Genomic DNA, 17423 nt, shown 5'->3' on the forward strand with positions numbered 1-17423 from the left:
ATCAGAAACAAGGACCTTAAGGCTAAAACATTCATATTAAATCCTCTTAAAAGACTTCTATTTTGATTTCATGGGAATTTTAACAAACCCTGCACCACAGGGTGCCAGTTCTTTGTGCAGAGCATAACGTGATGTATTTCACATGAGCATTTTCTTCCAAATGCATTTCAAGTGCCATCAATCATTTGAAGTGCAGCACAGGTGCAGTACCCCACCTCTAAACCCTTTACTCTCTTCATTAAAGCAAATAACTTTTGAAATATCTGGCTTTTTAGATAAGCCTCACACTCACACGAACATCTAATGAGATCAGCTACTTTGAACATCCTTGGCATTTTGCTTGCCACAGTTTTATCACTCATTGTCCATTGTCACAGCTGGTGTGTAATTCCACTGGATAACAGGTTCAAAATGAACACAATTAGCACAAAAGCAAAGGTTGTAAGGTCTTTTATATATAAAGACCTTATATATAAAAAATTATATATTCATACTTCAAGACCATAATTATATATTACTAAGCAAACAGATTGATAAAATTACACTAAATTCATTACATTGCCTTGTAAAATACACATCCAGAATGTCACGCAATTAACATCAAAATTCTGATATACATATCGTTATTGTTTATCTTCAAACGTTACTACTTTACTATACTTGTAGTACTTAGGTCACATTGTATAAAAAACTAAAATATGCAATGATTAGGAATATATTATGTAAATAATGCTACATTTCTCTGTTAAGGTCTGGGCCTTAAGGTTTATATATATATGTCGTTTTTCACCATGTAGAAAAACACACCCAGAAAAGAGTGAAATACTTTAGCTTACCCACTTACTGAGCATTTCAGTGTAAAATATTACAAAACATTTTCGAATGTAAATTGAAGAATGTTATCAGGGATGAGCGGTTATGTGAGTTGAACTATCTCTCTAGGTGTGTGGGATATGAAGTATTAGTGGCCATCAAGGGCCTTACACTTTTCTCAGCGCATTCCCATTTAAACAGCAGTGAGAAATCTGTCATCTGTGAAGAGTACACATCATCAACAAGACGACTCTGCTCCTCAGTGAATGTGTTCTTCCAGTCTCCGACTTTACCTTAAAGATGGGATTGTAGTGTAAGATATAAATACCTTGAAAAAAATTTAACTTAAAATAACCAAAGATTTTGGGAAGGACTATTTGTTTTTTCAATTATATCATGCAGGTTGTCTTTAGAATATTGTTTTGTCTCTTTGAGTTAAAATATCTGTTTCTATTCCACTTTTAATTATTTCACCATGATACTATATATATATATAATCAGAAATTATTGTCTTTTTTTTTTTTTACCAATAATTGAAGCAAACATCTAAAATGCATTTACCTTTCCTCATGAACTTGCCCTTGCTGTGGTCCATGATCTCCTGAGGGATGAGAGTGTAGTTCACCATGGTATTTTCCTTCATGCTATTGAAGCTACAGTGTTTCTGAGCAAGCATCAGCTCATCCTCAGTTAAATTACACTGCAGGAAATGACTCACTTTCTGAACAGACATGTGAAGATCCTGATAATATTGAAAAATGTTAAATTGAAACTGCTTGTTTCAGTTCATCTGTAAGTGGTCACCAAATGAATGAATTCTTATAAAGGCATCCTACCTGACACATTTCCTCATACATGATGTAAAGAAAGTTGTGGATATCTTTTGCGTGACTAGTCCAGCCCTTGACATGGTCAAACCAAGAGCCATAATGCACTGATTTGGGGGGAACAATCACAATAACTTATTTAAAAGGTTGTAAGGAAAAAGAAAGTGGCTCAAATACAAACTGATAAAACTAGTCTAGCGACTAACCTGCACCCTTCAGGAAATCATTCAGAAAATCAGAGAAAGTGCCTGGGTTAGGAAGAAAATTGGCCATCTTGTGGAAGTGATAGTATGAAACTAACACATCTTTGAGATTTCTGGCTACATATATAACCTGAGGAATGGCAAGCATTTGTCACTTGCAACAAAATTCAACAAAGAAGTGATAAAACTCAGTTTGTGATTTGCCCATCTACTCACCTTTGCTTTGGAGTCTTGTAGGGCCTCTGCCAGCAGATGGTACGGCAGATGTGTTGTAATAATACGAGGCCCGGTAGAGGCTTTTAGAACATCAACACAGTAGTACTGCTCAAGCCATGGTGCACGGGCCCAGTTGGGCTTGGTTTGGGCAATAGTTGGGTCCCCTTTACCTAAAACTAGAGTGATGATTTCCTGCATCCATGTGGTTCCTAAGAATAAAGGATTCAAGTAAGTGAAATTAAAATGAAGTGAAATGAAAAAAAAAGGTAGCTTACCTTTTTAATTTAAATACATAACCTAAATAAAAATTGCCCTTTAAAAGAAGCACTTAAGAAGCATTTCATTATTACCTGATTTTGGGTAGGTGACAATTACAGTATCTGTGTCCTGAAATTTGAAGTTGATCGCATAATTCAATGAGTCTTTAGTATGCATGTGCCCAGGAAACATGATGCTGTGAAAAGTTTCCGTGACGTCTAGACTTGCCATGTCTGTTTGTGTGCAAATGCAAAAGGAATATAGAACAGACAGTGTGATGATCTGACAACGGTGTTCAACTGTCAGCTTATATAGGAAGAGAAAAAGGAAGAAGACATCAAAAAAGATGACACAAACCAATAAGATGAAAGGGGAAGTACATAAGCATGGGGAAACAGAAATTACCTGAGAAACCGGTTACCGAATAAATTCCATGTCAAACCTATGCATAGAGATTTGTTGTTTGCTATAATATATTATTTGCCTAGCAAAGGTTTTGTATTTGCATATTATATTATCATCATATGACATTAATGTTGGTAGCTTGGTTTCCCTTTGACCTTGTTCATCTTTGACTTTGAGTCTTTTAAGTCAATCCGTGACAGTTTTATTCAGTTGAAAACTTAAAATACAGTTTGCTTATCTGATGACAAAAATCCATTTAATGAAGGCAATTGTTTATTTCACCTTTAATAGCTGTTTTCAACCCACACAAATGCAGTTTATTTTAATTTTACTGAATCAACTGTATTTAAACATCTGTTTCTAAAGTCTAAAAGGGTTTGTTGATGTGGTTCATTTTAAATTGCAAGTTGTCTGGATCTCATGTGAACACTGTTACATGGATGTGGTAATCATAACCAAAGCCATTAACTTCCTAGAAGTTCAAACCACCAGGAAAATCCTCATATACTGTACATCATGATTGCAGATGTTCACCTCTGTATAATAACACTCAGTAAATAATGTTTTATGTTAAAATATGTTGTTTCAAATGATTAACCATTAGTTTTTAAAGTACTTTTGGATTAAATGCAACAAAATAAAATAAACCACCTTAAATAAAAAAAAGTCGACAGATTAACTAACTAACTAACTAAATAAATAATTATAAGTTTTCGAGTTCATAGTTTTAGAAATCGCCAAAATTAAAGATACAAGAAGCTTTTAACCTTAAACTTGTTGACCAAAAAAACGATAACCTTCATGGAAAAATAGTCATGGTGAATCAACCAATGTGTTAAAGTTTGATAAATGTGAAGCTTAAAATAGAGCAGTCTTACTGATTTTAAAAACATTGTGATTAACCAATCAAACTTGAAGAAACAGTTTATAGTTTTCCAAGGTCAATAAAATATGTTGACCTAGGAAAACATCTAACTCAGCAAAATCACGACATGAGCAGGTGCATATGGGCCTGGGCAGTTTGGGGGCCTGCCGAGCTGCACTGTAAAATGTAACGAGTTGAGTTAACTTAAAAAAGTGAGGAAACCGATTGCCTTAAATTTATAAGTAAAGTAATGCATTACTTTTGAGTTGGTAAAACTAAATAGTATTTGTAAATTAAACTTATTCATTAAGTATAGTATAGTATTCATTTTAAGTTGGCAAAACTAAATAGTATTTGTAGACCAAACTTAATCATCGAGTACAATTAAGTACTGGTGACTCAAAAGCATTAGTTGAGGTAACTTATTATTAGTGTTCACTTTACTAGTAAATTTAAGGAAACCGATTGCCTCACATTTTTAAGTAAGCTAAACTAACAAAAACGAGTAAAGCAAAAAATGAACTATGTTGTCAAAACATTCATTTTATTGTAACAGTGTACAAAAGTTGTTTCTTTAAAGCATTTTTAAAGCAAAAATGGTTGATGGTGTGTGATTAAAACAACCAATTAATCAACCCTACAATAAAACATTATAACTGATTAAAACAGACATTTTTGTTGTGGGATTTGTCACCCATCAATCTGCATACAACACCCAAAATGCAAATATAGACCTAAGACAGTCTTGTTTCTGCCATTACAAACATATAAAAAACAAGTTTCGTTACTGCAGTTTTGGGTTTTGTATCCAGGCGGACAATTGATTAAATAAAACTCACAAATTACGTCAGAATTGCAACAATTACAGTTTTGCTTTTTAGGATTTGTATCCAGGATGACAAAATTATACATCCAAAGTTTAAAAACAAGACAACAGTCTTGTTTCTGCAATCAGCTCAAATCTGATTAAAACAACATATGTTTTTTTAGTTGGATTTGTTTTGATCAGTCACTCATCAACCTGGATAAAACACCCAAAATCCAATAACAGACAAGACTAAATCTTTGTTATTACTAACAAACACATCTTGACTAAATAAAGTTTTGGTTTTGCATCCAGGTTGTTAGGTGTCTGATTAAACCTATACCAAAAAATGCAACAACAGACCTACTGCAACACGGTCTTGTTTCTGCCATCAGAAACAAACAACACACCTTGAACAAAACATCCAATTTATGCAGCAATTACAGTTTTTTTTATAGGATTCATACCCAAGTTGGAGGACTAAAAAAAATAAATAAATAAAAATATTGCAATAGACATCCAGTAACAAATTCTTGTTTCTGCAAACACTAAAGATTTTAAATAAAACATTTGTTTTATCTGTCATCCATCAACCGGGATAAAACGCCTAAAGTGCAACAACAGACCTACAATAACTTGGTCTTTTTCTGCCATCAGAAGCATAAAACAAAAACGGATAAAAACATCAAGGTTAAGTTGCAGGTATTGAGATTTTTAATCAGTCACCCATGAATCTGGATACAACACCCAAAAGGCAACAATAGACCTAACACAATCTTGTTTCTGCTATTAAAAACATATTGAACAAATTCTTGACTACAAAGCTTTTAGTGACTGGAGTTTTGGTTTTGTATCCAGGTTAGAAGGTGACTGATTAAAAAAAAAAAAAAAAAAAAAATGCAACAACAGACCTACAGTAACATGGTCTTGTTTCTGCCATCAGAAACAAACAAATATATTAAAACAGTAGGTTTTTTAGTGATTGCAGTTTTGGCTTGAGAGATTTGTGCCCCAGGGAAAGAAAAACCCTTTGAATGAACTCAAAAGTGTTTTTAAGCTGTGAAGGGTACTCCATATTTAAAGCATAGATCAGCCCAAAAACAAAACACATGGCATGTGGAACATTCTCAAGTCCATCCATTGCTATTACACTCTCCAAAATTATTGCTGTATCAGTGACCTCCAATGGCAAACCTTGTGGAGACATGGGGCTGTCCTCTGGCACCACAGTGAGAATTCCTATTGATACTTGAGGTGCAACAATATCAATGTCCTAAGAAAGACAGAAAAGCAATATTAAAGTACATTCTTATATTCCAAACGCAAACAAGTGCATGTTCCTTTTAAAAATTTAAACTGCTTAAGGTGCTGTTAAGTAACAAGTAAATTTGTAACAGGGCTTCAGTGGGAATTGTCAATGATAATTTGGATCTTTTCAGCAAACGAATCATTGAAACATTTAATAGCAATGTCTTTAGTAAAACATATACATCCATCCCATGTTCGGTTTGGTTTCAAACATTCCTCAAAATATTTTCCTTTGTGTTCATCAGAACAAAAATGTATACAGGTTTGTAACAAAATGAGATCCTTTCCCTATCCTTTTAAAGGAGAACTCCGGTCAATTTTAACATTGAGCTCATTTGTTTGTCAATTTGGAGTGCTGTCAATACAGAGAACAACGACAAAAATCGGTATTGCCTACACCGTGTTATCCTCTTTTTAAAATTTGCACCCTGTTGACTTCAATGGGGCAATAGTTAAACCTGGTTTTAGCCTCTTTACATCCTTGATGTGTCATTACAAGTGCACAGGTCATGTGAGTGATTCCTTCAGAGTGAACACGAGTGAATCTGACTGCAGTAGATGTGAAAGATATAGATAAAAATGATTTTATTTAAGCCAGCGCACATACCTGTTTACATCCTGTTTTCGGTTGAAGTCCATAGTAATCGATTGCAGAGTTCGCGCGCGTGATCATAGGTAACTAAACCTATGCGCGTGAACTCGACAATCGACTACTTTGGACTTCAACCGAAAACAGGATGTATTTGCGCTGGCTTAAATCAAATCATTTTTATCTATATCTTTCACATCTACTGCAGTCAGATTCACCCGTGTTCACTCTGAAGGAATCACTCTCATTGGCTGTGCACTTGTAATGACACATCAAGGATGTTAAGAGGCTAAAAGCAGGTTTAACTATTGCCCTATTGAAGTCAACAGGGTGCAAATTTTAAAAAGAGGATAACACGGTGTAGGCAACACCGATTTTTGTCGTTGTTCTCTGTACTGACAGCACTCCAAATTGATAAAAAAAGAGCTCAATGTTAAAATTGACCGAAGTTCTCCTTTAAATGTTTAAAGGAGTCATAACCTGTAATTTTCACTTTTCCACGAGAATCAATGTATGTTAACATATACATTGAGTGAACATAGTCCTGTTGTTATCCATGATACTCAAATTAAACAGGTGTGTTCATATAAGTATCTTGGCATCTACATCAACAACACACTCACATGGCAGGTTCATGTTGATTATGTACTAAACTCCAACAAAGACTTTACTTCCTGAGGAGACTATGGTGCAAGTAAAAAAATTATGACATAAATAAATGTTTTTTTACCAGGCTGTGCTGGAGAGCCTAATCAGGTATGGGATCCAAGCCTGGTACGGTAACCTCTCTGTACAGTTAAAAAAAAATTGTGGAATGGAAAGACCATCCATCGCTTCAAACATTATATGAGCAGTCTGTGTATCGAGGGGCACACAGAATACTGGCGGATCCCTCCCACATTCTTTATTCTGAGTATGTTCTTCTGCCATCGGGCAGAAGATATAGAGTGCCCAAATGTCGACTTAACCGATTTAAATACTCTTTTGTGCCTGCCTCTATTAGAATCCTGAACGATAAGCTTAAAGACGTGAGCGTTTCTGGTTAATACTGATTATTTTATTTTATACTGTTTATTACTTATTAGTTTGTGTGATTTAAAACTGCAGCATTCACATTGTGCCCAAGACAAATTTCCCTAAGGGGACAATAAAGTATATTGTATTGTATTGTATTATGATTGCCTAACGATTATACACTGGCCGGGAAGCCGATATTTAAAAGTGAAGCGTTTGTTCACCCCTGGGTTCGTAAAACAGCCAACGTGCACGCGCACTCAAATATGAGATTTTAATTTCTGCCCTGACTTGACGTCATGACGGGGCAGAATATCCCATATATGGACACCGCAGACCTATGCTGCAGGAAGATCGCCCCCCCTCTCTCCCTCATATTCAGTCGAGAAAGATGCAGAAACGTAGTGCACACGTGAGTTGCTCTGTTGTTGACTGCCAGAATCAACATGTAAATGTGTTTTCTCTCTTAAGAATGGACCCAGCTATCAGGGACCAGTGGATTAAATTCATTTTTAATGACGCGGTTCCTACAACCCTTCCCACTGGCTTAACGTTAGGTGTCTGTGCTAACAGTTAATAATTTTACGCCGGAATCGTTCACAAATTTGGGGCATTATCAGGCGAAGTTGGCACCGAAGCTCCGTTTGGAAAAAGGGGCCATTCCAACAATCAGAGACTTGCCTGCAATTGAAACGGTAAGACTGTGTTTTTATTGCTCTACTGTGTGTAACAAACAGCAGCTAACTGCTAATGCGGCTATTGTATGCTAGCGGGAGACGGGAGTATTAGCTTCGAGGTAAACATGGGGAATGGCTGATACTTTGCAAACAACATTTGTCAAAAACACTTTACTTTGACTGAGATCATCATGAACTCGGCTATTGTATATTGATTGCCTAACGCTTATATACTGGCCGGGAAGCCGGTCGCGGCCAGGTTGGGTTCATTCACAACTTGCGCCATGATGTCATTTTTGAATGATATGCTAAAGCGTTACTTGCGGTGTTAACCCCCCTCCTTCCTGCCACCAATCAACACGCCCCTCATTTGCATTATTAAAATGACTGTCCACGACAGCCAAAATAACGCATCAGATCTCGCGAGACAATAATGCCTTTAGAAATAAGGGTCTGAGGAGCTCTGTGTTTATTTGTTTTCCACTTTTCTTTTTTTAGAAGGGCCTGAAAGACTATAATAGAGCGTGGGTATCCAAGGTAACACTAGGTTATGACTCCTTTAACTTATTTAACGCTAAATATTGGTCATCGAAAGGCATTTTTGTTGTTACTGCTTAAACCGTCTGTACCAGCAGAGTGAGGCGATAGGGTGGAGAAGGGATGCTGCTAAAACTGTCACGGGACATAGGTAAAGAATGGCTATACAGACCTCTTTGGGCTGAGTAGTTGGATTGAAATTGAATTGGAAAAATTCAAGACACTATTCTATATGAGATTTTTATACTTTGAAAATGGTTTCATCCACATTAAGATTTATTTGATCAGATGTTATGGAAAACAAAGAATATATTTTACTTGCATTCTATCTATCTTTTATGTGCTTTATATAAGATCTCTTAAATAAACGCAATGCTGACACAAAAATTGGGACATCCTTCTTGTAGCACTTTTTACAGATATTAAATTAGAAGAATACTTACAAAGCATGTATGGAAGAAGTCTGTAGTGTCTTCCCCAAGAAGGACCGCAAGACCACGGAGAACTGCTGTCCGTCGAGCAGTGACATCAGTGATGTTCTAAGAAATAATACATAAAACATCAAGCTCAACAGTGAAAACAGATCACTTTAAACTTGACAAAAAACACTTACTGCAGACTTCATTTGCATTAGAAACTCCGAGAGCTTTTTTCCAGCGGTGCCTTTCTTTGATTCGAAAACTTCCAGAAAACGAGAAGTATGTTCATCAAGGGCTGAGAAGAATTCTTGCTTGAGGTTTTTGCTTGTGATCCGGTTGAACTCAGCAATAATCTACGAAAAGGAGAACAAAAGAAGCACATTAAGACTTAAAACATTTTACATGCCCTAGATAAAATGTGTCTTAATTACCTGACTTTCCCTGAAGAGTGCTGGCCATCTTTGTAAAGTCTCTTTTACTGTAGGCTCCTTTTCAACCAACTCTTTTCTTCTTAGCGAAAAAGTTATGTCCATGTACTGTGCTATCAGTGAAGAACTTGGATGTCGTTTCTTCATTTCCTCCACAATTTCTAATCGTTTTGATTCCATGCTGCTTTCATTTTCACCAGAAGGCATATTGGGAAGAAAATTGATCTCGAATCGTTTGGGTTTCTTGACATTTCTTGGAGAATCTTGGCTCCCTCTTTTCATTGAATTAACAAGAACATCGGTGCATCCAGCTCTCCGTAGTTTGCTCCTGTAATTACCCATTTTAAACTTTATACTGTTTTTCCATCCGTTCCATCCAGTGGAGGAGCCTGGTTCAAAAAGGCATGGATGTTTTTTGACAAGTGCCGATGCAACATCATTGAAATCTTCTTCACGGGGATATGCTTTGAATTTGTACATAGCCTCAGCAAGCTTTTCAAGCACTTCATGTTTCATGTCCCTGGGAACTTGCAAGTATGTCTTATCTCTCATAAACAAGAGGTTTCCCTGGCGCAGTCTGTATTCCACATCCACGGAAAAGCTGGGAATTTCAAATGTTTCTGGCCATGGATCCTGGCGTGTAAGAGGTGACTCTTCTTGAGAGGTAACAGACATAATGACGGTGTCGGCCTGGCTCGGCGTAGGTGATGTCACGAGAGAGATTACCTTTAAAGTGGGCTTCTCAGGTAAATCTGCAATGTCAGTAAGGTTAACAAGTGCACCGTTAAAATCAGCGTCTTCATACTGAAGAGAGAATGTGTACGGAAGATCAAGAAACTGCCCAAGCTGTTCAATCAGGGAGTCCAGGGTTTGTGGTTTGCTAGGAAGTGTGACCTTCCGAATATCATTGTCAGTCACAATCACTCTTAAAACAGTTCTCGTCTCCATTGTCATGTGGGCCTAAAAATCAATTTGAGAAAACAAATGATTTTGACATGTTCCACAATTTTCAGCATTAGACCCAAGACAATATTCAGCACAAGATGAAATGTTTAATTGTAACAAATATCCTGCCTTGTATTTTGTAGGTTGGCAGTGGAAACAAGTCATTCAAATCAGACAGCTTAATGACTGACATAAGTGGTATATGGCTGGACAATTCATAGGAACGCAGATGCTCGGTATACCACGCTGTCTGTTCTTTGCACACAAACAACACATCTGTGTTGATGACTACAATTTTAACAATTTGCCTGAAATCAGGTAGACCTGAACAGGAGCCAACAGAAACAACTACATCTGGACAGTACTTAATGCCATCAATGCATACTGAGGATGTAACAAGGACAGTGCTTTGAGCACCAAAGTTGTTCTGAAGAACATTCTGAACATTCTCAGGAAAAGATGAAATCAGTGTAACTGCAACTTTTTCCATCTCCACAGAAGGCTTGAAAAAAGAAAATGAATCCATGTGGTACGCCATCATTCTTTGATGTCGGACTGCCAGAGTTTGAGGGACATTTTTGAAATTCTTTGTGTCACGAATGATTTGCTTGAAGAACTTATGTTTGCCTTCAAAACGCATTGTCCAGACATCCCTTAAAGGCCCATACATTCGTATAAGTTCTGGGTAATGCTCGATGTAATGGTGTTTGGGACGCAATGCAAAATGAGGAAATGCTGTTAAAAGCAAACCTCTATGCTCTGAAATTTTATCCGCAAGGAAATCAATAGTTTCCTCAGTGAATCGGAAGGACGTCACCAATTCCAAAATGTCTTTCAAAAGCATTAAAATCTCCCATGATGGATTGTTCTCTGGGATATCAAATCCAATCATGAGGGGAAGAAGTCTTAGAAGTGCCCAATTTTCATGGCCATTACCACCAATTGTGCCTCTAGAGGCAAAGGCAACTGGAATAGTTTGAGGCTGATCAGTCTTGTCCATGAATTTGTATGGAAATTGCTTGATTGTTCTGTTTAAGTAGTCAAGAGTAATGTACTTTTTCTTGATCAAATCGTTAAGACACACTGCCATTTCAATGGGTATGACACCCTCTAAGAGATCATGCATGAGGTCAGGTGGAAAGCCGCCGACAGTGTGAAAATAGTCTAGCTCTCTGAAGACACAACTACCTTTCACACCATACTGTTTAACCAAACTCTGATCTTTTAAAACTTCCTCAACTTGCCTGTCGTGATTTAGCTTGGTCCTGGATTCAAATGCTCCTGTCCGTACCTCTCTTTGTTGGATTTCGCTCTTCTTCACCATACAGAAGCGACAGGGGTGTTCCACAATGAAACTCTCTTGGAATCCTGCCAAGGAATGGGCACCAAGGTTATCAGCAGACACACAGAGAACAGTTCCCAATAAACATTCTCCTAACCGCTCTACAAAGATGCCATGTTTCTCCAATGTTTTCAGATCTTGAACAAGAGGGTGTAGGACTTTTTCATATCCATACTGTTTCACTGCACTAGCTTTGCATAAGACTGCCAACTGAATTGCATGAAGAGAAGACCGATACTTAGAGGGAAGATTGGCAAGTACCCAGTAAACACTGAACATCTTGTGTTTCTTTTTTGAAGTGCCAAGAGGATTGGCAATCTCAAATTCATCAGTGTAGAGGGTAAGTAAAATCCTACATTTTTCTGCCATCAGAAAATGATTCTCAGAGTAGTTAGTGCCTTCTCTGTAGGAGCTAATTCCACATGCACTGCCATCGGGAGCAAGAACCTTATCAAGGACCTCTGATCTGTTTAAAAGCAGCTGTAACATGTTCAAGATTGGCACATATGCAAAAGACTGTGATTCTTTGTCAAGTTTGTATTCTATTGGCATAACTATTGGAAATTCTTTCTCAAAGTATGATGCTCTTTTACTGATGGTAGATAGAGGCTCACCAGACTCAGTCATTTTTAAGAGCATATTATTCTCTGTGACAACTTTCACAATGTCTTTCAAAACATTATCACTATAAGTGATTTCATGTTGATTTAAAATCTGCTGAATGCCATTACTCAAAAGGGGCCTTGACAGAAGAAAAATCTGAGTAATTTGTTATTACTTCTTGTACTGCTGCATCAGATATATGCAGAATGGTTTGCATCTTAAGGAAAAGCAATCCTAAATTATGCTCAAGTTGTCTCTGTAAATCATCCAGACTTTGATTTGGGTCACGTTCTTCATATTCATCCTGGCCAAAATCTGTAGAATCAACTGAATCATGGCCAGAAGCTGTACTTGGTGTAACATCTTGCTGTAAATCGGCAGCAATATTTTGCAACTCCACTAAAATGTTGGACTTGAAGTCCCTCTGAGTGCTAAACTGGTGTTGCTTACTTTTATGAGCATTAAATGTGGAATATATTCTGCTTTCAAAATTGCAGTCTTTGTATGGGCACTGAACCATTTCATTATTTTTCAGATGTTGACGCAAATGACAGAAAAACAAGGATTCTGTGCAGGGTTCTTTAAATTCACAGAGAGGACAATGAAATATCAAAGGGGTTGGTTCTGATCCACTTGTTTGTTTTGCATTTTCAGTGTGATTTCTTGTTAAATGCACTTTTAGAGCATTGAATGATTTAAAAGAACACAAACAGTCTGTGTGAAGACAAGGAATTTGATTGGTTCTTGTGTAGCTTCCATGTTTAATCCGATAATGCTTCAATAGCAGAGCTCTCTTTTCACAGAAATAAACACAGAACTTACACTTCCACTGCATGTCCACTGCACTCTTCAAAGAAACAAACTTCTGCAAAAAAGATAACAGAGTTAACAAAGTTTATGGATTAATGGTAACAAGCAATTTGTAAAAACATTATTTTTAGCATCCACTTTAAAAACTTATATAAAATATTGGTTTCTTTGCAGCACATCTTATTTAACATTCTTTTGCATTTTAAGGCATTGAATTAATGGTTTTCGGGTCGATTCGTTTGAAAACAGAGAAAGGCGATCTAAACTGGTTTACGAATCTCTAATTTGTTCAGTATATGGTCTGAAGACACGTGAGGTGTTTAAAATCAGAATGAGTTTTCAGTCTTAAGAAAAAAAAAACAATGTCGCTTAGACACACGTGCTTACAGAATATATAACCTTACACGTTATTGTATTTTAGAACAGAAGGCAAAAATCCTGTATATTATGCTCAAATGTTCAATTGCAGGTATGAGTAACGTTACTCATGTAAAGAGCTTCACTCGTCCATCACTAATCTGAAAACAGTTGTTTATATAATAGGGCCTGGACTCGATTAAAAAAAATCTAATTAATTAGAGGCTTTGTAATGAATTAATCGAAATTAATCGCATTTTAATTGCATATATATTAGGACTGCCAATCAATTAAAAATAATTGTGTTGAACATGTTATTGAAATAATGTTCAAATGTTCAAAGGGTGAGCATTGAAATAGCTTAATTGTGCCTAGCAAATAATCAATACAATACAATTGAACATTATTAAATTATTGAACATTATTAAATTATATATTAAACATTAAATTATATAAGTCACGATGTCAACGTTAATTCAATTTGCAAAAACGAAGCATAATTCAACATTGGTTCAACGTCGACATACAATCTTCATTCACCCATATTGAAAGAAGAGACGGTGAAACAACGTCACGATTTCAACGTTGATTCGTTTTGCACAATCGAAACATAATCCAACATTGATTCGACCTTGGTCCCTTACGTTCACCGGTGAATCAACGTTGAAATGCCGGCTGTTTTTAAAGTAAATGTTCCCATCAATGATCCAGGCAGTGCCAGCGCGTTCTCGTCTCCCTCCTTCATTTCAGTCTAATGGTGGCTAGAACGGCTCCAGGTTCAAAGGTCAATACGGAATGGATTAATCGCGTTATTTTTAACGCGTTATTTTTTCTCTGATTAATTAATCGAAATTAAGGCGTTAATGTCACAGCATGTGTCACAGCCCTAATATATAAACGACATCAACACTAATTATAAACTTGTTACTTTTCCATTGCATACTTTTTCTTACTCAAGTAATTATTAAGACTAGAACTGCAAACTAATAATTTACACAAGTTTTTGTTACTCTATCCACCTCTGTAACTTGTCTGTTGACCTAGCCTAAAACACGTTTATCTTAAAGCGAGACGATTACCAATTGTTAGATTGAGCAATCCAACGTCATCCATCGATGTTATATCAATATTTTAACAAATACTACTGTTTATGAACTTTGATTGGTATATTGTTATTTTGTAATGAAAATGTAGCAGTTAAACTATTAAAAAAAGACACTCACCTCATCATGCTCTCATCCAGCCAAGTGCAAATTAATGAACGCCTATCTGAACCCGTCTGAACCACATGTGTAGTCTTCTTCTTCGTCGTCCAATTAATGAGCTCTCACTCCTTTGGAGTATTATTACCGCCACCTACTGTATATCTGATGCATTCACAATACTTAAACATTTAAGTTGAGCTAAATGAACAAGTTGAGTTTAAGCACTTTGTGTGGGGAAAAAGTTGGAATTACTTAGTTTAACTAAGTAATGTCAACAAACTTAACAAAGTAAGTTAAGTTTACTTGATCATTTTAGTAAGCTCAGCAATTACATTTTACAGTGTGGGGGGAACTTTTAACTGAAATGAGGGAAAGAATAGAGCCCTGGATAGGCCCGGCCCTTGTCCAACAGCTTATGCGCATTCTCTGCACGAGTCCGACTGGATCCTGTGTCTTTTTTCTCTCTCTGTCTTCCCCATTACACAGTTATAATGGCAAACATCTTTTCTTTATTAAGTTAATTTAGAAATATGTTTGGAACAATTTATGTTTGTTAAGTTCAGTGAGTTGAGTGTATGTTTAACTTCTTTATGTCCTAGCGTTGCAGGATGAAAGGAGTGAAATTATTTCCTTATACAATGGATAAAGCCAAAACCCAGGAACTCACACACTGCAGATGCCATGCAATAAAACTGATCTGGAGAAGGGACCTTCAAAGAGCTACAAGAACACTCTCCTTGCTCATTTACAACCCCCTTCCTCCCTTTCCTCTCCCCTCCTGCCTCTGCTTTTCCTCTCTCACTCTTCTCCTCCAAAAGCAAGAATATCCATATGCCCCATGTGTTACATCTTGTGAATATATTGTTCTTGCCCTCCATGTTTGGTATCATTTTAAAGGTCTTCATGTGATTGGTAAATGTTCTAAATTTTACAGTAGCCGCTTGTATTATGAGAAATATTTTAAACTTTTTTAGAACAATGTTCTGCTGAGGAAGGGGTATGTCCCATTTTAGGATGTGTGGGAATGTCCAAACCAATTGAATTGTTCAGATTTTTTTCAACATGCATTCAAATATTCATGCTTATTTCGTGCTGCAAATATTAAAGCGGAAAATATCATTGATTCATACGCAGCTTGAACAGAGGCAAATGATCTCAATACTCACTGTTTATTGTTTGTATTTATTTTATCATAAGATTGACAGAAAGCTGAGACTTTGAGACAAAGCTGCAATTATTGGGTGGCTTGCATGCTACAAATAATGAATGGAGCATTAGTCTATACTGCAGATAAAACAGCTTGTGAATAGTCATGATCCATGTAACTTTATTTACTTACGAAAAATCAACAATAGGGCCTAAGTTAAGTTAACCCAGTTGCTGCTTGTGTTTGGGGGGACCCATTTTTTGCATATGGGCCCTGGGCTGGCTTGCTACGCTACTGCAACTGGTGCAGTCGCACTGGGCCCTGCTATGAATGGATCAAGGGGGCCCTGCTACAGTACCTACCTCGCACTTGGCCCCGTCTCAGCTAAGGATGGCCCTGACTGTGGTAAGTATATCATGGCATTGGTGACAAACACAAAAACACCAAGCTAAAATGATTCAGAAGAGTTATCAGGTTACACATTAATTTCGCTCAAACTGAAATTGATTTTTTAATGATTTTGCACTGCCTTCTCACAGCCTGATCTCACAATCAAAACGTACATATTTAGACGTAAATTAAAACTGTCCAATACGTATGTGCCTTTACATATTTACAGTGTCAATTACGTATTATCTGGACGTAATTACAGGTTCGATACGTATCGGAATTTACGTAAAAACAACCTAAAATACGTACAGATAGAACGTGTTCTCTGACCAGTCAAATCCATAGAAATTTGCTCATGAAGCTGCTTTTCAATGCGTATCGGATAAATTTTTTAAATATTTATGTATATTTTCCCTTTTTATAATTTTTTTTTTTGATAAATGTAAGATCCCTATACCTCACCCGAACCTAAACCTACCCATTTTATACAGAATGTTAAAAGAATAAAACATAATAAAACACAATTTTAGTAAAAATATAACATTAAAACGTTATTTTGAGCCACTAACGTTAATCTTACACCTACCCCTAAACCTACCCATAACCATTTCTTAAAACTACATAACGTTACTGTTATAAATAAACAAATAACAGACAAACAAACATAATGTTAATCATTATTTTTTGCGAAAAAATATCAAAAGTGGTACCAAAAGTAGTTCAAATGATAATGAGTTCCAGTCGCAGTCCTCTCTGGAGGTGATAGTTTTTATAGGGTACAGAGCAGAATTTAATTTATTAATCCGTGAAATTATGAATCTGTCTTCTCTCCGTGAAGGCGCACTGGCGCAGTAGCAGTACTGATTTCAAATGTCTATCAACTTTTTTTTTTTTTTTTTTTTTATTATGCCATACATCAAAACAATACAACGAGAAACATTACAATGAGAAGGAAAAAATATGAACAACAATATGAAAACCATGCCAGAGGACAATAAAAACCATAAAAAAATTTTTTTTTACATAAATAAATCAATATTTTTGGGGGGTGTCACTTTATACAATAGTATACCTGTTTACAATATTATAAGTTCGAATAGCTTTTTTACTTGTACAATTACATAGAATCTTACAATAAAGCTTGAAATCATTTAGAAAATGAGAAAAGTTTGGTTTGGAGCCTGACCACTTCATTTTATGGATATGAAACTTCCCCATTAAAATTAACAATTGTATGAGATATGCTTCATCTTTGCCAAC

At 36.3% G+C, this 17423-nt stretch overlaps 2 protein-coding genes across 2 annotated transcripts; both read right to left on the minus strand.

Moving 5' to 3' along the window:
• Nucleotides 1–803: 803 nt before the first annotated feature.
• Nucleotides 804–2605, minus strand: sult5a1 (sulfotransferase family 5A, member 1). Its single transcript, XM_059523471.1, has 6 exons — nucleotides 2410–2605; nucleotides 2060–2268; nucleotides 1847–1973; nucleotides 1650–1747; nucleotides 1375–1555; nucleotides 804–1106 (listed from the first exon to the last, which is right to left on the minus strand). Exons 1-6 carry the CDS (start codon nucleotides 2546–2548, stop codon nucleotides 931–933), a joined length of 930 nt encoding a protein of 309 aa, XP_059379454.1. The 5' UTR covers nucleotides 2549–2605; the 3' UTR covers nucleotides 804–930.
• A 2745-nt stretch (nucleotides 2606–5350) lies between these two features.
• LOC132113108 (sterile alpha motif domain-containing protein 3-like) lies at nucleotides 5351–10332 on the minus strand. Its single transcript, XM_059520943.1, has 4 exons — nucleotides 9368–10332; nucleotides 9131–9289; nucleotides 8961–9056; nucleotides 5351–5665 (listed from the first exon to the last, which is right to left on the minus strand). Exons 1-4 carry the CDS (start codon nucleotides 10316–10318, stop codon nucleotides 5351–5353), a joined length of 1521 nt encoding a protein of 506 aa, XP_059376926.1. The 5' UTR covers nucleotides 10319–10332.
• Between the last annotated feature and the right edge of the window lie 7091 nt (nucleotides 10333–17423).

Source organism: Carassius carassius, chromosome 3, assembly GCF_963082965.1.
Source record: "Carassius carassius chromosome 3, fCarCar2.1, whole genome shotgun sequence".
Taxonomy (NCBI): domain Eukaryota; kingdom Metazoa; phylum Chordata; class Actinopteri; order Cypriniformes; family Cyprinidae; genus Carassius; species Carassius carassius.